The 20,208-nt window shown below is 53.2% G+C and overlaps 1 protein-coding gene across 2 annotated transcripts in view; it reads right to left on the bottom strand.

Annotated features, from left to right (window-relative positions):
- The window catches only part of MYLK (myosin light chain kinase), a 182,589-nt gene that overhangs the window by 74,666 nt on the left and 87,715 nt on the right, over positions 1-20,208 (bottom strand). For both annotated transcript variants that reach the window (XM_084871493.1, XM_084871494.1), the window contains 5 exons: positions 12,141-12,278; positions 8,861-9,058; positions 7,931-8,180; positions 2,244-2,315; positions 682-1,811 (listed from right to left, as the gene is read on the bottom strand). In XM_084871493.1, the coding sequence (XP_084727619.1) occupies positions 682-1,811; positions 2,244-2,315; positions 7,931-8,180; positions 8,861-9,058; positions 12,141-12,278 (1,788 nt within the window). The remainder of the gene's footprint in view (positions 1-681; positions 1,812-2,243; positions 2,316-7,930; positions 8,181-8,860; positions 9,059-12,140; positions 12,279-20,208) is intronic.

Genomic DNA, 20,208 nt, shown 5'->3' with positions numbered 1-20,208 from the left:
GGGAAAATACTCTCCTCACTCCCATCACTTCTTTAGAACTCCAGACCCTGAAAGGACCCAGATGGCAAGACTTAGAGCTCCCCCCTTCTCCTCCCCACCACTCAAGAATGTGAAATAGCAGCAAACAAAAGTCTCATCCAAATTAGGAAGCGAGCAGCTCTGTCTGCCGGTGAGCGTGTGCCATAGGGGATGTTTGGAGTTCTGCGCTCCCGCACAGGTCCCCTCAAACCCACAATGTTATCAAGACTTCAGTTGTTGACCCTAAATCAGTCCTGAGCCATCCCACCACTGCACACCCTTCCCCAAACCCAAAATGCTGCTGCAAAGGCAACTGTGAGCTCAGAGCCCCTGGAAGGCACCAGCCCCTGTGCCTCTATCTTCAAGCCTGTGGACAGAGCCCCTTCTCCCAGCAAGAGCCGGGGGGCATTGGTACAGGTCCCATGTCTGAGGGTGCTGCTGCTGGGGTGCTGGGAGAGGGCTCTGCTGGACAGAGGCCGAAACGCGGGCATGCGCCGGAAAACCAGACTCCCACCCACACCTCCCACAGACCCTGAGTGGGCACCTGTCCTGTGACCGAGGGGGACACAGAGGCTCTGGGCTATGAGTGCCGATCAGTAAGGCCCGGCTCCATGAGCTGGCAGCGATCAAAAGCCCCTTCCTCCCCAGCCCTGCCCTCGTTACCTTCTTGGGAGAGGATGATGAACTTGGTAGTCTTGAGTGTCTTCCCATTCAGCGTCCAGGTGACGGTGGCCGGGGGGTCAGCGGACACCTGGCACTGGAGCAGCAGCTTCTCGCCCTCGGCCACGTGGACATCGCGCAGCTTCTCCGTGAAGGTCGGGGCAGTCCCTTGGCTCTCTGACCTTTGTTCCTTGTCTGTGCCTCCTGGATGCCCCCTCTTGCAGTTCACATCGTTCTTAACCTCCTTCTTGAGTTCTTCTTTCCCAGCTGGTTTTGGGATCTCAGCTGGCTTGGCGTTGTCCAGGGGCTTGGGGGTTTCCACGGGCTTGGCATTGCCCATAGGTTTCAGGGTCTCAGCAGGCTTGGCATTTCCCAGGGGTTTTGGGGTCTCGGCTGGTTTGGCGTTTCCCAGGGGTTTTGGGGTCTCGGCTGGTTTGGCGTTGCCCACAGGTTTCAGAGTCTCAGCAGGCTTGGCATTGCCTATGGGTTTCGGGGTCTCAACAAGCTTGGCATTGCCCACAGGTTTCAGGGGCGCTGAAGGCTGGGCATTGACCACAGCCTTGGGACTTTCTGCCACCTTGGCATTCAAGGCCTCAGCACCGCTGCTCCCATTCTCTGCTGGTAATTTTTTCTTGCTGCCCAGCACCGAGCGGAAATCAGGGGTGGCAGATTTTGCAGGTGGCGCTTTCTCAGGCACTGGGGTCTTGGGGGTCCCCTTCTTGGCCAAGACAGAGCGGAAGTCAACCTGCTGGGGACTGTGCACCTTCCTCTCCTCCTCGGACACGGTCTTCGGCTTCACTTGCCGCTGCAGGTTGGCGCGGAAATCCATCTGCTCGGCTGGGATCTCCTTCAGGTCCTCCTCCGACACGGTCTTGGTGCTCACCTTCTTCCCCAGGAGGTCACGGAAGTCCAGCTGCTCCACCTCCTGCTGGCGGATGGCCTCCTCCGTGTGCTGCCGGGTCTCCACGCGCCTCTTCAGCACCCCCCGCACGCCTTCGCCGTCCTCCTCCTCTGGCCAACCCTGCCCTCTTGCTGGCCAGCCGGGCCTCAGGGTCCCATAGCAGTCACCATCACCACCATCCGCACCGACTCCTCGGCCGCAGAGGCCCTCGCAGCTGGCAGGCTCCCTCCCCCTGCAACCAGTGAGGGGAAAAAGGAAAGTAGCAGGAGGAAAAGGGGCCGGGTGAAAAAGACACGTCAGGGGAGAGCAAATCCCTGAGGGAGGCAGGGTAGAGGGGAGGGGAAGGAATGGTGGGGGCTGGCCAGGCTGTGTTTATAGAAGGGAACATTGGTGAGAGGAGCCTGCTTGCTTGCTTAGTTGGTTTGCTACATCGGTAATGACTTCAGTAGCCTTATAAGGGTGTGTGCAAAAAAAAAAGAGAAATTCACCCCCTCCCTGCGCTCCCTCCCTCATTCGCCTTCCAATCGCTCCCTCTTGGCTTGGGCAGGCTCAGCCCGAGGACACAAACAATCTGGGACTGCTGGGCTGGGCCTGCGGGGGCCAGAAGGAAGGTGCGTGGGCGGTGGCATGGGGCCTGGCCAGCCAGCTCCTGGGGGGCACTCACCGCAGGGGGGCTCGGGTCGGGCTGCTCTGTAGCATCAGTGACACTTGGCAACTGCACTCGCCAACCCGGTTCCTAAGGAATTCAAGGGGTCAGTACAGACCAAGAGGCTCTCAGCTGAGGGCCTTCTCAGTTGTGCTGCGATGAGGGGAGGGCGGGCAGGACCGGACCACAGGCTGGCTGCTGGCTCCAGGAAAGATGGGACCACAGGCTTAGCTGTGACCCCAATGGGCCAACCCCAGCCCTAGACTTCGGGCAGGGCCCTACAACCCCTCTCCTTGGCTCACCCTTTATTTTCCCAGCTCTTGTTTAAAAAGGAAAAAAACAACAAAAACAAACCAGAATCTTTTGGACAACAGCTAAGATAAGCAACCAGAAGCAGCAATACTTTTCCGTAAGTATATTACAAAAGTCATTCAATCAATAAATCACTCAATCAATAAAAGGAGGGTAAAGACTAAACCAGTGGTCGGCAAACTGCGGCTTGCGAGCCACATGCGGCTCTTTGGCCCCTTGAGTGTGGCTCTTCCACAAAATACCACGGCCTGGGCGAGTCTATTTTGAAGAAGTGGCGTTAGAAGAAGTTTAAAAAATTTGGCTCCCAAAAGAAATTTCAATCATTGTACTGTTGATATTTGGCTCTGCTGACTGATGGGTTTGCCGACCACTGGGCTAAACTAATGGGGGCTGTGATGGAGCTGCTTGGTCTAGAGCAGCGGTTGCCAACCTTTCGGACCTCATTGAACACCAGTTGGCGACTGCTGGTCTAGAGTGTGTGGCCTTGGTCAGCCTGCCAGGGACCTTGAGTTTGACTCTGTGCTCCCTTAATATAGAGCTGGGTACTTCCCTCTCCTCGACAGTGCCCCCTCCCCACTCCGCTACTTCCCCTTCGCCTGCTCCTGAAATGAAAACACCTTCCAATCTGTACTCATTGGCCAATTCCCTCAGGTCAGAACTTTTTGTATTGAAACCTAGCAGATCGGAAGTCAACCTGATGGGTTGCCCATTCTCTTCTTCCCTCAGATGGGGCTCTGGATTCTCCAGCCGCTAATAAAACTGTTCACCCTGTCTGAGCTGGTGGGTGACCGGCTGAGGCTCCTTCTGCTCAGCAGAGGGGCTATTCCAAGCTTGCGTGCCTGGAGGACTTGGAAGCAGCAGCTCAGCCCGCCAGCCCCACAAGGCTGCCATCTGCTGGCCTTTCTGAGCTCTGACTAGCCAAGAGGCCCTCCCTGCTTGATGGTGGAAGGGGTAGAGGCAGGTCTGAAAGCCAGAGGCAACTCTTCATGGCAATAAACACCCGTTTTAATCAGCATCTTCCAGCTTTCCTGATTTTCGAATCTGTTCTCTTTCTTGTCCCCAAGCATCCCAGTGAGGCATAGAGAACCGTTATGTCCGTTTGAAAGGTAAGAAAAGAGGCTCAGGAGTTTCTGTGAGGCAGGGCTGGGGGTCTGGGGTATCCCACACATTTCACTGCACACAACCATCTTACCAGCCCGTCAGGGGCTGAGCCTGCCTCACCTGCCAGCACAGATGTGCCAAGCTCTGCGACAGGTCCCTCACATAACCCATCTCACTCAGTATCATGACAGCTCTGTGAGGCTGGGGTCAGCACCATTTTTATAGGTAGGAAAAATGAGGCTTATAATGGGGAAGTAATTTGCCTAAACCCACAGAGCTGACTAGCAGGCAAAGAGGCTGGGACATGGGTCTCCCTAAATCCAAGACTTGTGACCTTCCTACCCCAACTCTACAGTGCTCATCAGTACAAATCTATTCCGGGATATGTGTGCGTCTATGTGCATATGTGTAGGTTAGCCACACACATAGGTTCGCAGGTATGTGGCATCGACCTGGTGGGCATCTGCACCTGCAGGTCTGTGTTTGGAAACATGTGCCCATGCATCAGTCACCCCACATGAACAGACATCTGAACACAAGTTCACGGAGCTCTGCTGATGGATGTGGGTACCTTCTGCCCCGTTTCCCTCCCCAGGGCGGGCCGACTATGGGTCAGACAGGGGCAGCCCATGGTATGGCAGAGGACTCTCAGGGCTGCTAGGGGTTGCTGCTCACTCCCCGGTACTAGAATCCATTTGGAAGAAGGAGAGGTTGATCTTTGCTGCCCCCTCCCTCCTCTTATCTGTTGAGTCCCCTCTGGGCCACCTTCCTCAAGGTTCAGGCTCTAGAGGGCATAGACTCAAGGTTCAGGAAGCCTCATGTCTGGAGAGTTCGACAGCCCAGGGTGCTTCTTTGCTCAACAAAGAGCAACCCGGTGCCTCCCTGGTGCCAGGCCCTGGGAAGGCTCAGAGGCCCTCACAGCGCCCTGAACAATCAACACAGAAGCTACAGGACTTGGGTCAACCTGAGGAATAATCATATTCGGGGAGGCCCAGCTCCTGCCAGGCTGCTGGCCAGAATTAGGCCATTCTTTTCCCACTTTTCTTTCAGGCACAGGGTTGGCGCCCTGAGTTGGTGGGAAGCAGGAGGACGGGATGCCCAAGGCCCATGTTTCCTGGAAGCCCTTTTCAACATCTCCTTAACCGAGTTTGCTCTTGTCACAAGCAGAACGCAGGCCAGATGCAAAAACCAGGAGCAGACACTGACCAGATGGCCCTGCTCTTCCCCGGCCAAGCTCCTCAGAAGCTTTTAATGCACTGGAGTAAGCTCTGTCAGGGGACACAGGTAAGGACTTCTGTTGTTTCCAATCCCTGCCCTCAAGGAGGGGAGCACAGGCAGCCTGCGGCTCAACCCATTCCCAGGCCTCACTCTGAGCCCCCAGGGCAGTCTGGGGAGCCGGTAGGGGGTGTACAACTTGGGATTCTTAAGGCTGGCCCATCAAGTGAATCATTCCTAGAGATGGCCTGAGGGTCACTATTTCTGCAGCTATCAACTTAAATCTCTGTAGGGCCTTGAAGGCAAATCGTGGTTCATTGAAAACCTGCAAAGACCAGAGAGGCCTGTTGCCTGGTACACACACCAGATCATCTCACAGCTGGAACAGGCTTTGGGGCCATCTTTGGTATCATCATATACTCAGTTAGACGTATGTGCAGGGGCCAAGGATGAGACCTCTGCCCGGTGCCCAGCCCAGGGGGAGGATATGGGCCTATCACCCCGCAAGGGCAGAGCTCCTTTTGCCCCCACCCCCAAATAAGAAGTCCTCTCCTTGCTACAATGCCTTGGGGCCTGTCCCCCTCTAAATCACCCACCTCCGGAATGGGTTTTTATAGGCAAAATTAGTTTCAAGGCTTGGTTTCTTAGGAAGCAAAAATCTTTTAAATAGTTCAGCTGGAATTTGGAACTAACTTTTTGACATTTCCCCTTTTCGCTCAGGAGAGAAAAGCTAGGGAAGGGAAGGGGGGCTAGAAACCACTTACCATATGTACCCCCACCCCAGCCCTCCCACCCCCGCTTCCTCCCAGCCATCCAGTTCCTCCTTGAAAGGCATTCTGCCCTGGGTTGAGGTCTGATTTCTGTCAGGATGAGAAAAGCGAGGGGGGAGTGAGGCTCTGGCAGGCCTGGCACACATTCCCCAGAACTTTCCACTGACTCGCTCCTTCTCAGCCAGGGACGGAGCCAAGGCCAGGGCACCAGCCTCCCCAAGGAATGAAAAGACTGGACTTTGGGGAGGGAAAGGGGGCAACAGCCACGGGGGTGGCGACTCCAGTGCGATTTCCCAGGTTCCCTAAGTCCCCAGTGCACTTGGAAGAAACCGGGAACAAAAGAGCATCTGATTCCGAGGCAGAGATCAGGGTTCTAATCTGGGCTCCGTACTGGCCTTTGGGTGGCCATGAGCAAGTCCGTGACCCTGAGACCTCAGGTTCCCCCATTATTAAACGAGGAGGCGGCTAGCTAACTTCTGAAGTCCCTTCCAACTGGGACAGTCTGAGTTTTATAACTGTCCCCAGCTGGGCCCAGACAGTCTGCCTGCCGACCTCCCAGTGCAGCTCTCAGCGCTGGCCTGGCTGGCTTCCCACTGCCCTGCCTTGTCGCCCTGCCTTGTCTTCCTGCCCTTCCTTGCTCAGCCGATCCAACAGGCCCTCAGCAGTCAGGCCTTTAGTTGCTAAGCCTCAGCCTGTTTTCCTCAAAAGGCCACCAAAACTCATCTCTTTTAGGATGCCTGGTTTGATTGACACGAGTAAGTGCCTCAAAGCACTACTCCTTCCATACAGATAAGCTCTGTTCTCACATATAAAGTTTCCATGATTTGTACTGACCTAGGAGAGAAAGAGTGTGTCTTCTTCCTATTTTGGATGCAGATTTGCCTTCCTTAGAGTAACTGGTTCAGGCACAGGCAAAGGCTGTTGGTGGGTTCTGGGCATACGGTAGCTAGCAGGGTGACTGGCCAGCCCACGACCATCTTACCGGCTGTCCACGGATGTGTCATTAGCTCGGCTGAGATTTGTTGAGACCTACCCAGCTCAGCAGAACTTCCTAGCAGATCCACAGACTGCCAAGACTTAAGAATGGCTACTTTTCAAAGCCCCTCAGTATTCAGATGGCTTGTTAGGCAGCAAAAGCCAATGGACACAGGTAGAAAGCGCATGAGCAGAAAGGACTCCAGAGCACATCCCAGGTGCTGCAATTATTATAGCGACAGTGCTCCATCCTCGGCTACCGAGCCTGTCTGTAGCTCAGAGCCTTAAACAGGATGAGCTCAGTGCAGGGAAACGATTTATCCAGGAGATCAATCCCTCTGACCAAGAGGCCGAGCCCCTGAGCCAGGCAGGTCTAAGCATCCCCAGGGTGTGGCAGCACCTCCTGTTTACAGAGTCAAGGTGCAGACACGCGCTCTCCTGCAGCGCTCACACCGACCCGAGGAGCTGGCTTTCTGTCTCCGTCCACCCAGGGTTGGCATGGCACGTTTCGAGTTAGAGCATTAAAAAAACAGAAGGACATTTCTGGATCACATTCATTTACCAGGTAGTTTCCACATGCTGACTATGGGTCAGACATGGTCTAGGCACCGGGAACATGGCAGGGTGCCCACATGGAGCTTACCTTCCTGTGCAACCTAGGAAGACCTTGAAAGAGAGAATGAAGGAATGGGGAGAGTCCCTGCAGTGGTTTGAAAATGCCTGTGACTTCTTTGATACTCCTCTCCCCAAAGGTGGAATTTATTCTCCTCCCCTTGAGTGTGATCTGTACTGAGCGACTCACTTCTCACCAATATAAAATGTGGCAGAAGTAGCAGTGTGAGACTCCTGAGGGTGGGCCATAAAAGACACTGCAGACTCCAGCTCGTCCTCTCTTGGATCACTCTCCCTCTCCCTTCCTTGATCCCTAAACACCAATTTTTTTTAAAAAAAATCTTTTTAAAAAGATGCTAAGTGTTGGGGCAATTTGTTACACAACACGAGATAACTGATATACTCCTTCTACCTCCTGCTTTTCCAATTTTAATCCATTCTTCCCTCCTTCATGTTCTCCATACACCAAGTAATGGGGAACAGAAGCCAGGACGTAGGAGGACAGAGGGCTGTGGGGAACACAGCCCAGCAGGGACGGTTGTCCATGGACGCCTGCTGTACTGAAGTGGAAGAAATGAAAGCTTGTCAGCGGCACCACGTCTGCACTTGCTTCGCCTTGAAGCCCAGCCCCACACTGCTGCGTGCTTCCTCTGGCTTCCCAGCCCCGGGCGGGAGCGTGGAGGGTTTGCAGGAACTTGGGGGCGGGACATGCGGACTCACCTGAGCAGGATCTCATACTGGCCGGCGTGCCGGGGCTGCACGTTCTTCAGGACCAGGGTGAACACGTCCTCGTTCTGCAGCACCTCGAAGTGGCCGGCGTCCTGGGACAGGGCCTTGCCGTCGCGGAGCCAGTGCACGGTGGGGAAGGGGTCGCCGGCGATGGCACAGGAGATGAGGACGCTCTGGCCCAAGGAGGCTGTCACCGAGCGAGGCTTGCTGATGAACCAGGGCTGGGTGCCGTCCTGGGGCTCTGGAAGTTGGCAAAGCGTTGAGTTAGGGAGGGAGGCTTTCGGCAGAGAGCGTCCACTCAGCTCCTCATGGGGGTGAAGGTCGGAAGACAACATGTTACCCAAATAACGGCTTGTCCAGAAATCACTTTTATTGGACATACAGATACAGCATATTCTGCTTATGGCCAATCTGCGTTGGTTATATTCTCAGAGGCTAATAGTAACATGAACTGTTTATCCCAAGCTAGGGGTGGTAGCCTAGGATGTGCAGGGCACCGGGCTGGGCACCAATGACCCATGTTCGATGTGATGAGGAAGATTTGTACTTGCTTATGAACTTGTCTCTCCTCTCCCATGGAGGCTCTCTACAGGCGAGGACCCCAATAAGCCCGTAACTCATGTCAAAGCCATCACTGCCAACTTATAACATGTACAATATTATGTATGAGATTTCCCTCCTAGCGGCTGTCACCAGAAACCCAGAGAGGGCAGGGATTCAAGAGGCGGGGAAGAGCGGCCCTCCTCAGCCAGACCTGAGATGTAGGGTGAGGAGCTGGTCCCGGGCTGGGAAGGGACCGAGGCAGCACGGGGCCCATGACAGGAACAAAGTAGGCTCACGTGGCTTCCTCGCCTCCAGATGGCGTTTGGAGAGACCTCGGCAGCACCCCTCCGCCCCTGCCCGGCACCTGGTCCGCCTCACCTTGCACGGTGAGCACAGCCTGGGTGCGGACCTCCCCGCTGCTGTTCCAGGCCTCGCAGGTGTAAGTGCCCGTGTCCTCGGGGAACACCTCCTGGATGCACAGGCTGTGCCGGGCGCCCCTCTGTTCGAAGTGGAAGTCCTCCGACTCCTGGATCTCGTTCCCGTTGTGAAGCCAGATGACCTCAGGGGGCGGGTTTCCTGAACGGGAGGAAGGTTGGGGCCTGGTCGGGAGATGCTCTCCTGGGCCACCTGGCAACTCTGCACACAGTACTGGGCCGCTGTGTTAAGTACTTCACTAAACCACGCTCAGTTTCCTGCCCAGAAAGCCTCCTAACGCATCTACCTCCCAGGTTTCTCGGAGGATGAAGTGAGTGCAGGCAGCCCCCTCCCAGCCCCCGGAGAAGCAGCTGGCACAGCGTGTGGCACGGGAAGTGTGCCATGCATGCTCGTAAGTATTTCACAATAGACTTGGGAAAGTAGGAAGAACCCAGAGGTGAAAAAAAAAATGATTTCAAAGATGAAAAAGGAAACCCAGGAAGAATGGTCTTTAAAACTAGAATTCAAGCTGAAACCGGTTTGGCTCAGTGTATGGAGCGTCGGTCTGAGGACTGGAAAGTCCCGGGTTCGATTCCGGTCAAGGGCATGTACATTGGTTGCGGGCACATCCCCAGTGGGGGGCGTGTAGGAGGCAGCTGGTCGATGTTTCTCTCTCATCGATGTTTCTAGCTCTCTATCCCTCTTCCTTCCTCTCTGTAAAAAAAATCAATAAAATATATTTTTAAAAAAGTTAAAAAATAAATAAATTAATTAAATAAAACTAGAATTCAAACTGCCTGAGGGGCAAGTGGGTCGCTGGGTCTGAGGGGCCGTGTTTCCGTCTGCGCTGACCCGCACTGCGCAGTTGGCGTGACGGTCACTCCCTCGCCGTCCTCACCGGAAGGGAAGCTCCGTGGCACGTGCTGTTACCGTACACATGCTGTCTGAGGGGAGGATGGGCCCCGGCTCACACGGGGTTTCTCAACAGGCCCATGAAGGACCGCGCTTTCAGACTTTACTAGTCTGTCTTCCCGGGGTTTCCAGCAATTTGTTGAGGCAGAAAACAATGGCCGTCTGTGCTGGTTTCCTCTAGGATAAGAGCTGAGCCGCTCTGCTCTCCTGAGGAGGAGCAAGGCCGAGGCAGGCTGGGAGGCAGGCCGGGTGGTGTCAGGAGAACGGAGAGAGGGGACCACATCTGTCCCCGATGGGCTGGCTAGCACGTGTCTGGAGGCCGGGTGCACAGCGCCTCAGATTCCTGTCAGACGAGTGCAGACAGGGGAGGGGACCCAGCTGTCCCCCGGGACTGACCCAGCAGGAGCAGGAGGCCATCTTCATTGCTTCCGCAGCTCAAGAGGAACTAAAAACCCAGGAGGGCTAAGTGAAGTAAGTCAGACAGAGGAAAGCAAACACCACATGATTTCACTTATACGGAGAATCTAAAGAACAAAATAAAGAAACAAAATAGAAGCAGACTCAGAGACACAGAGAACAGACTGGTGGTTACCAGAGGGGAAAGGGGTTGGGGGACTGTGTGAAAAAGGTGAGGAGATTAAGAAGTACAAATAGGCAATTACAAAACAGCTATGGTGAGCACAGCCTGGATATAAAGAACAGCAGTGGGAATATCGTCTGTAACCCTACCTAATAAAAGAGTAATATACAAATTGACCATACCTCCACTACATCCACAAGCCATACCCACTAGCCAATCAGGAGTGAGTATGCAAATTAACCCAACTAAGATGGCTGCAGCCATGGAGCGAGCAAGAGGCTTGGGTTTCCCTGGTATTGAAGGAAGCCAGGCTAGGCCTCCACTCAAGGCTACAAAGTTTCAATTATAGAAGATAAATAAATCCCAGATACCAGGTCCTCCCCTTGGGTCACTGGGGGGTGTGGCCGGCCTGCAAATCACCACAGTTCCCTAGCCCAGGCCACCCTGTGCCCCAAGGGATCCCCCACCCTGATCCAGGACACCCTTCAGGGCAAACCAGCTGGCCCCCAACCCATGCACCAGGCCTCTATCCCATCTAATAAAAGAGTTATATGCAGATTGACCATCACTCCAACACACAAGATGGCTTCCTCAATGTGGTCAAAGATCCTGCCCCCGTGTGAACACAAGATGGCCACCACAAGATGGCCAGCAGGGGAGGGCAGTTGGGAGGGACCAGGCCTGCAAGGGAGGACAGTTGGGGGCAATCAAGCCTGCAGGGGAGGGCAGTTAGGGGTAACCAAGCCTGCAGGAGAGGGCAGTTAGGGGCAAATAGGCTGGCAGGGGAGCAGTTAGGCATCAATCAGGCTGGTGGGAGAGAGGTTAGGGGGTGATCAGACTGGCAGGCAGAAGCAGTTAGGGGCAATCAGGAAGGCAGGCAAGCGAGCAGTTGGGAGCCAGCAGTCCTGGATTGTGAGAGGGATCCCAGATTGGAGAGGGTGCAGGCTAGGCTGAGGGACATACCCCTCCCATGCATCAATTTCATGCACCAGACCTCTAGTATTGTAATAACTGTGTATGTTGCCAGGCGGGCACTGGAAATACTGGGGGGAGCCCCTGGTGAGGGGTACGATTGTGTGACCAATGTGCTGCACACCTGGAACCAATGCAAACTAATACTGAATGGAAATCGAAATAAAAAGGGATAATACACGCAAATAAAATCCTTTTATAAAAATATACTTCCCATTTTCCCGGCAATCATGTGTGTTACGATGGAAAAGTAAATAAAAACCCGGGAGGGTGACCTCCAGGGTGTCACGGGACAGGGCAGTGGCCAGCACTGTCTATCCTGTGAAGGGGGCCTGGCTCCCAGGCTCCTCCCGCTGCCTCCAGCAAGGGCTGCGACAGCTCACACGGGGCTAACCACCAGCCCCACGTTTAGAAGTATCTCTGCCCCTCCTTCTCACCTAAAATTTGACTAGAGCAACTGAGAGCATCTTCCAAGGGTTGGTAAGTCCTCACATCATCTGGTTTAGCACCAGCGTTCAAAACCGCCCAGCTACACTGGTTTTCACATCAACCCCTCACCCTCCAGCCATGGCCATGTTTTCCCCTGGACCACGTAACTTCCAACCCGGAGAACCCTGCCCAGAGAGAGGAAAGAGGACCCAGAGGCTCTGCGTCGTTGGGCCCACAGTCTGATGGTCCCATGCCTGCTTCCTGGTAGACCAATGACCTGAGGAGACCTCAGGGAACAAGGCCCTCCCCTTCCCGCCCCCTCCCCCTAAGGAAATAGATGCAGCGACAGACCTGACACCTGGACTGTCATGGTGACCTGGCTTCCATCCATGACCTTGAGGTCAGACAGGCCTTGCAGGAAACGGGGCGCAGCGGGCTTGCTGGGGGCCGTGGGCAGAAGGTACTCACTCTTGCCGTTACTCTTCTTTTCTGTGTGGCAGACAACAGACGAGGGATCAACATTCGTTCATTCACTTGACAAACACAGCCTAAGGGACCCCATGGCACAGGACTGCCAGGCTCCGGCTCCCCTAGAAATTGATCATGGGGAGAGGGGTGTGGGAGGCCCTGGACATCGCTGGGAACTAGGCGTGCCTGCTTCTCTGCCTGACGTGGCAGTGCTCTTGCCAGGCAGCAGGGAGAGAACAGGGCCCTGCAGGGCTGGGCCAATCCAGGTTCTGGTTCCTCAGGACAGTGATCGGCAAACTGCGGCTCGTGAGCCACATGCGGCTCTTTGGCCCCTTGAGTGTGGCTCTTCCACAAAATACCATGTGCGGGTGCATACGTACAGTGCAACTGAAACTTTGTGGCCCATGCACAGAAGTCGGTTTTTGGCTCTCAAAAGAAATTTCAATCGTTGTACTGTTGATATTTGGCTCTGTTGACTAATGAGCTTGCCGACCACTGCCTCAGGAGAACGGCACGGGGGTGAGAGGGGCCCAATACTTGGCATCTTTTATTTATTTTTTTAAACACAGGACACCCTCATGTGGCACAAAGGTACCAAAGGGTACATGCTACGTCTCCCTTCCATCCCATCCTCCAGCCATCAAGTGTCTGTCTCCAGTTTTCAGTTTCTTGCTCATCTTACCAGAGGGGATCTGTGTGCAGAACACACACAAGCAAAAGCCACAATCTTTTAGTTTAGTTTCTCCTATTTAAAAAATGGTAGCGCAGTACACACAATGACTGGCATCTTGCTTTTTCACTTAGCAATGTATCGTGAGGTCTCTTGTAAGATAGAACTGAAGAGCTTCCTCCTTGTTTCCTGTGACTGCATGATGCTCCGAGCCCTGTCATGAGATGTTAAGCATCCACGAAAGCCAAAGTCATAACATGCATTGGAATGACTAAAACTGAAAAGACAGATCACTAAGCACTGCTGTGGTGGGTGCGGAGCAACGGGGATCTCACAGAATGCTGTGGGGGTGTAATACGGAACACACGCTCTTTTGAAAGCAGTTTGGCAGTTTCTTAAGGAGGTAAACACACATTTACAATAGGATCCGGTGATTCTACTCTTGGTTACTTATACAGAGAAGTGGAAGCAGATATTTATTCAAAGACATGTCCACAAACATCCATAGCAGCTTTATTGTTAATGCCTAAACTGAAGACAACCTATCGACAAGGGAACGAATGGACAAATGGTGATTTAGCCATACAATGGAATACTACTCAGCAAAAAGGAATGGATTCATGATAGATACCAGCACTACAAAGGGGACAGATCTCACAAAAATTACACTGCGTAAAGGGAACCAGACAAAGAAAGAGCACATACTGGATGACTCCACTTATATAAAATTCTAGGAAGTGTAAAATACAGCGACAAAAAATGGTTGGGGGGATGGACTATAAAGGGGCACAAAGAAGGATTTGGGGGTGATGGAGAGGTCATTTCTTAAAATTGTGGTGAAGGTTTTATAGGTGAAGGTTTCAAATTAAATAGCGTAAATACATGCAGTTTATTGTGCCTCAATATTACCTCAGTAACAACAGGGAGAGGAGCAGAGGTCAGAGGTGACCTCTCTCTCTTTCTCTCTCTGAGTGTGTGTGTGTATGACAGAGAGAGAGAGAGAGAGAGAGAGAGAGAGAGAGAGAGAGAGAGAGAGAGAGAGAGAGAGAACACACATCAGCTAGTCAAAGACATAAACTAGAACAACTCTGGTTCAGGGCTGGCCACTCACCCCATTCAGCTTTCTGGGGAGAAGGATTCACAGATAGGTTTTCCATTCTTCTCGGAACCCTGCCCACGCTGGGCTATGACCTGCCTCATGGGAGCCGAAGGGGCGAGGGCAGCAAAGGGGCTGCACTGGAGTCTACCTCCCACCCAGGACAGCTGGTGCACAGTGAGCTCACGCTGCCGGTCTCTGATCTTGGCCTCCGTCCTGCCTGCCGTGACCATCCATAATTCTTTGTTAGTTTTTTTATGTTTGCCTTTCGGTGGGGCGGGGTAGGGGCAGAGAGGGCTATGAGACCTCTAACTCAGACGCTAAGCTTAGGGGAAAGGTCACACTGTTCTGTTGGCTCCTTTGGGGCCAATACCAGGATCCCCAATTCCAGGCCTTCTCCGGGAAGCCGGCAGCCGTGGGATACATGTCCGGGCTGCTTCACATACCGGGGAAAGACCACTGAACTTTTATCTGTTGGCCCTGAAAACAAATACAGCCCATTGCAGGGCTCTCCCAGCCCCGCCTCTGCGAGTGAGGGTGGGAGGCCTAGGAGGCTGGAGGAAAATCCCCGTCAGGTGCCCTGTGAAGGGCATGGAGCTGAAGTGCAGGGCGGCCGAGGCAGGGAAACCCTGCAGCCCATGACCAGAGCACAGGCTCTCAGGCCCCTGCTCCCTGCGCCAGCCCGCTGCATTGCTGCCTTTGACCGAGGGCAGCCAGGCCGCAGGCAGGGGGCCCGGGAGGGCTGGGGCCCAGCACTGGAGGTGCAGAGACCCCGCGGCTCGGACTGGGCAGCAGTGGCCAGGAAAGCGGGCTGCCTCGGGAGAGTTGAGGAATTTCCTGTCCTGCACAGACTGAAAGGCTTGAGGACAACATGTTTTCGCCTGTTCAGAGCCCTCCCCGTTCCCGCCTCTCTGCTCTCTGCCAGAGTCCCAGCCCCACGGAGCTCCAGGCAGATGCAGCCTTGTTCCTCAGTAACCCCCACTCCCACCCCACACCCCGCCCAATCCTCTCTGGGGTCTTCCCTTCCCACTGCCCAGTGTCCTGACCTGGGCTTCGATAGCCTATGAGTCTCAGCCAATGGGAATGAGAAGCGTATCTGTGCCTCTTTCTCCTGAGAGGTGCCCCCAACCCCTCCCCAAATCACCACGGGGCAGCTCACTGGAAGCCCCAGGAAACCTAGGATCTGAGGCTGCGTCATGACCTCAGGCAAAATCACCGCCTCTTTCTTTTTAAAATTAATTTCTTTATTGATTAAGGTATCACATATTTGTCCTCAACCCCCCATTCCAATCTTCCACCCCCTCCCCCACTCATGCCCCCACCCCCTTATTGTCCTTGACCACTGGTTAGGCTCATATGTGTGCACACAAATCCTTTGGTTGATCTCTCCCTTTTATCCCCACCCTCCCTCTGAGGTCCACCAGTCTGACCCATGGCTCCTTATCTCTGGGTCTGTTCTTGTTCATCAGTCTATGTTGTTCATCATTTCCTCTTCACCACCTCTCTCTAAAGCTCAATGTCCTCCTTTGCATGCAAGGGTGGTAATGGGGCAGCAAAGGCATCATCCCAGGACGTGGGGAGTTTCAGGGAAAATGTGAAAGTACTTTGCATGGCTACTCCCCATCCATGACAGCTCCTGTGTGAGGCTGGACGGAGCAGACCCCCTCCTCACCACTTAGGCTCAGTGGGCTTATCAGCAGCAGAACAAACAGAGGCTGGGCCCTCACCCAAGTCCTAGACTCACTTTGGTGCAACCTGAGGCAAATGCTGCGTAGGAATATAAATGCTGGCTCTGAAATATCCCGAGATAGATCCAAAGTAAATCGAGAACAGGCCCTCCCTGCGCTCCCTCCAGGAGAGGGGTGGAGAGTGACTGGACTTGTGGGAACCGGCCCTGGGACAGGCTCTGAGCTCCAGGGTTCGCCCCTGCCCTCTGACCCTGCTCTTCTTCTCCAAGGCCCCCCAGCAAGGACGGAGGAAGGAGGGACGTGACTGGGAGTAAAAGTGCGAAAGGAACCTGCTCTCGGACCTGCAGGCGGGGGTCACCTGGGCCTGGAGAGACTGTGAATCTAGGCTAGTGCGTGGCTGAGTCACCCCCAGCACTCAACCGCTTCCAAGTCCCCCCTGGCTGAGAAAACCAACCCACCTCCCTACGAACACATCTGCACTGGACCTGGGGGCCACGGCGGAGGGCAGGCAGCTCCCTGTAGGTGGTCCGAAAAGCAGCCCTGACAGAATCTGGACTCCTAGCAGAACCCCACCATGCGCTCCACTGACCGAGCGGCCAATATGTGCTTTGCGAGGAGCCTGTTCAATAAGGTGACCAGACGTCCAAAAGCTGGATGTCTGGTCACCTTACTGTTGAAGGCAGTCCTAGAGCTCACACCCAGGCCTCCCGATGGCGAGGCCCAGGGGTTCTGGGGACCTGTCCTCCCGGGGAGGCAGTCTTCTCCCTCCCAAGGTGAACCCCCACGAGGACAAGTGCATTTCCTGCAGGCCTGAATCCTAGACCCTCCTCGAGGGAGAAGCGCTAAAGCAGAGCAGGGCCAAGCCAGGGGACAAGGACAAAGCCAGCCAGGTGATTCTGGCTCCGCTGTGCCACAGACCGTGCACCAGCTTTTGCTCACTCCCGGGTGGACGCAGATCAAGTCAGGCAGGTGGACACCGGCTCTGAACTCAGCTCTGGGCCAAAGGGTTCCCAGCCCACGCCTCTGCGTCCTCTCCTCTAGATTGCTGGTGATAGTTATCATTCGCTATTAATGATAATACTATGGGGATAAGTGGACTGTACATATCATTGGTTTCATGCATGATCAATACTGCCGGGTTTTTATTTATTTTAAAATATATCTTATTGATTTTTTACAGAGAGGAAGGGAGAGGGACAGAGAGTTAGGAACATCGATGAGACAGAAACATCGACCAGCTGCCTCCTGCGAACCCCCTACCGGGGATGTGCCTGCAACCAAGGTACATGCCCCCGACTGGAATCGAACCTTGGGACCTTTCAGTCTGCAGGCGGACACTCTATCTATTGAGCCAAACTGGTTTTGGCCTGCCGGGTTTTTAGATGATTCAAAGAAATAATATATAAAACTGCTAGAACAAATATTGGGCAGGGAATAAGGATAAAATTAAATGCTTTGTGCCTTTTATAACCCGCTTTAGTTGGGCAAACTCAAACTGACAATCACTAGGAGAGAAGTCCCCATTTACGTTGAATGAGGCAGAGTCTGAAAGGGTGCTGACAGCGGTCACTGAGATAACACTGTAACAATTCCTTACAGTGTTCAGCACTTCATGATGCTGAAGGATGTTCATGATTCTGTTGAGTGCCCTCCTTAACCTCCTCTGAAGTGGGGGAGATTGTGCCCCCGTTTGCAATGGAAGGGACTCAGATCCCAGGGCTGACCTGGCCAGCAGGTCCTGGTCTGAGCGCTCTCCCTCCTCTGACCTGAGAGCACAGGCCGGCCACCCAGATCCCACAAGGAACTTCGGGTCATTATGCTCATGCCCAGAGTCACTGGTGACCCTAGAGTTGTGTGCCCGTCTGGGGTTGCTCGATAGTGGTCACCTGTCACTCCTGGTTTGAGGCAGAGGTAGGAGGGCAGGGGGGGGGGAGGGGCAGGCACTGGCTATAGCACACAAATAGCAAGAGAAGTGTCCCTGGGACCCAGAGGCAGACTTGCTGCCCAGCTCAGATGGGGCCAGACTAAATATACCCCAGGTTTTTCCCACAGCTGTGCTTCCGGCTGCCCTGCTGAGACCAAGGCCAGAGATGGCCGGCCTTCTCTCTGTATTCCAGGAGGGCCGAGCTGCTTGATTACTGGCCAGGAGTAAAGCATAGTGAACAGATCTATCGCTCTGGTACTTGGTCAGCTGGCCAGTGTTTCCCCCTTCCCTCACTGACTCGCTCTGTCATCACCTGAGTGGCTAGACACTGGAGGCATGTTCCATGCTGAGAGACAGGGAAAGGATCAGGCCTGTGCTCCAGTGGGTAAGGAGGACTTAAGATTAACCCTAGCCGGATTGGCTCAGTGGATCGAGCTTTGGCCCTCGGACTGAAGGGTCCTGGATTCTATTCTGGTCAAGGGCACGTACATCAATTGTAGGCTTGATCCCTAGCACTGGTCAGGGGTATGTGCGGGAGGCACCCATTAATGTGTCTCTCTCACATCGATACATCAATGCTTCTCTCTGTCTCTCATCCTCCCACCTTTCACTATCCCTAAAAAACCGGAGAAAAAAACAGCCTCGGGTGAGGATTAACAAAAAATAAAAAGAACTAAGATTAAGAATACTCATAAGTAGTTCATTGATGAGTGAAAATGATGCCATATAAATAAAGCTGTCCACAGGACTTGAGAAAGAGAAACAGTAGGAGAAAGGGAAGAACAGAGAGTGGAAAGACAAGAAAGGGAAGAAGAGAGGGGCAATGTGGGAAGGACAGAAGGGAAAGGAAGGGGAGGGAAAAAGACATTCCTTTCTACTCCCACTGACCGTCTGACTTCCTCCTTGGCCATTTTTGCTCAACAGAAACTGTGCTTGAAGACAGTTCCTAGGACATGAACTGAAACATTCAGTTCTTGCTCTGGTGAAGCAAAGGTATCGGTTCATCAGGGTCCGGGAGCAGCAAAGCAGAGGGCGCAGGGCTGGAGCAGGGAGAGGCCTCCTGCAGCCGAGGCTCAGCTGGGTCGTCAGGCAGCTGACATGATTAACCTCTGAGCTTCAGGTTTCTTTATCCACAAAGTGGACTTATTTCAAAAGTGGAAAGTGTAATTGTTATGGGAATTAAACAAACCAGCTTATTAATTGATTAGATTTTTCTGTCAAAACAATGTTCCTCATTAAGAAAATACTAATAGTAGCTGTAGCCCAGCCATTGTGGCTCAATGGTTGATCGCTGAACTATGAACTCAGAACTCACAGTTCAATTTCAGTTAGGGCACAGATCTGGGCTGCGAGCTCCATCCCCCACAGGGGGTGTGCAGGAGGCAGCTGATCAATGATTCTCTCTCATCACTGATCTTTCTGTTTCCCTTGCCTTTCCTCTCTCTGAAATCAATAAAAACATTTTTTAAAAAGTCCCAAACTCGCTGGGACCGGTTTGGCTCAGTGGATAGAGCGTCAGCCTGCGGATTGAAAGATCCCGGGTTCGATTCCGGTCCAGGGCATGTACCTTGGTTGCGGGCACGTCCCCAGTGGGGGCTGTGCGGGAGGCAGCTGATTGATGATTCTCTCTCATCGATGTTTCTAACTTTCTATCCCTCTCTCTTCCTCTCTGTGAAAAAAAAAAAAAAAAAAAAAATATATATATATATATATATATATATATCCCCAAACTCATTCCTTTAAAAAAAAAAAAAAAAGGTAGTTTTAGCTTAAAACTCACATGAATTGGTATTAACCCGATATTTTATTTTGAAAAGCTCTTGTTTGGAGAAAGAGAGAAATACCCACACAATAGATACAATTTACCCTTCTCATGAATTCTTACACCGTAACCTGTATAACCCAACCCATTCCTCACACCTGGCGCCATGAACAAGGCCTTTAACTTCTCTGGGGCTTGAAATGAAGCCCTTCCAGCCTGTGTCCCAGGGCCTGGCGGGGTCTCGGCGGCTCCCTGTGTACTACGATAATTATCCTGTCCCCCCGCCCCCCCCCTTCCGAGTCCTTCCTCTTCTTTCTATGGCTTTAGCAGGAAAAACAATTCAGAATTTCCCCTTAGCAGTGTTTTCTTCACTGTCAACTTTTACTAGCCACCTGGCTTCTCTCTGAAGCCCCGGGCTTAGGGGTTGAATCTGCATTAAACGCGCATGTTCCCACATGAATAGCTGAGGAGTTTTCCTTGAAAATGGCCCACGGCAGTCTCCCAGCTCATTTAAAACTTGTTTGGGATTAAAACAAAAAATTATGGGATGTTACAGTTACAGTAACATTGAAAGTTACAGTTTAAACAGATGACACAGGTACATAAAACAGACAGCATATTGGTAGGAAATACTCTACCATCTAAGGAGCATCCCCCGGAGTCTCCCCCACAAATGACCTCCACCTATTGCTGTGCAAACCATTCACTGAGTCCCAGCTCCTGCCTGTCAGCAACTTAAGAGCAACCTGGATTCAGAGGTGATCACCAAATGAACACGACCGTGGAATGGCCCTCCCCCACTTCTTCCCAT

Source organism: Pipistrellus hanaki (assembly GCF_964339955.1).
Source record: "Pipistrellus hanaki genome assembly, chromosome: 2".
Lineage (NCBI taxonomy): Eukaryota > Metazoa > Chordata > Mammalia > Chiroptera > Vespertilionidae > Pipistrellus > Pipistrellus hanaki.
Note: the sequence above shows the minus strand (reverse complement) of the source record. Positions and strands in the feature narration are given on the sequence as shown.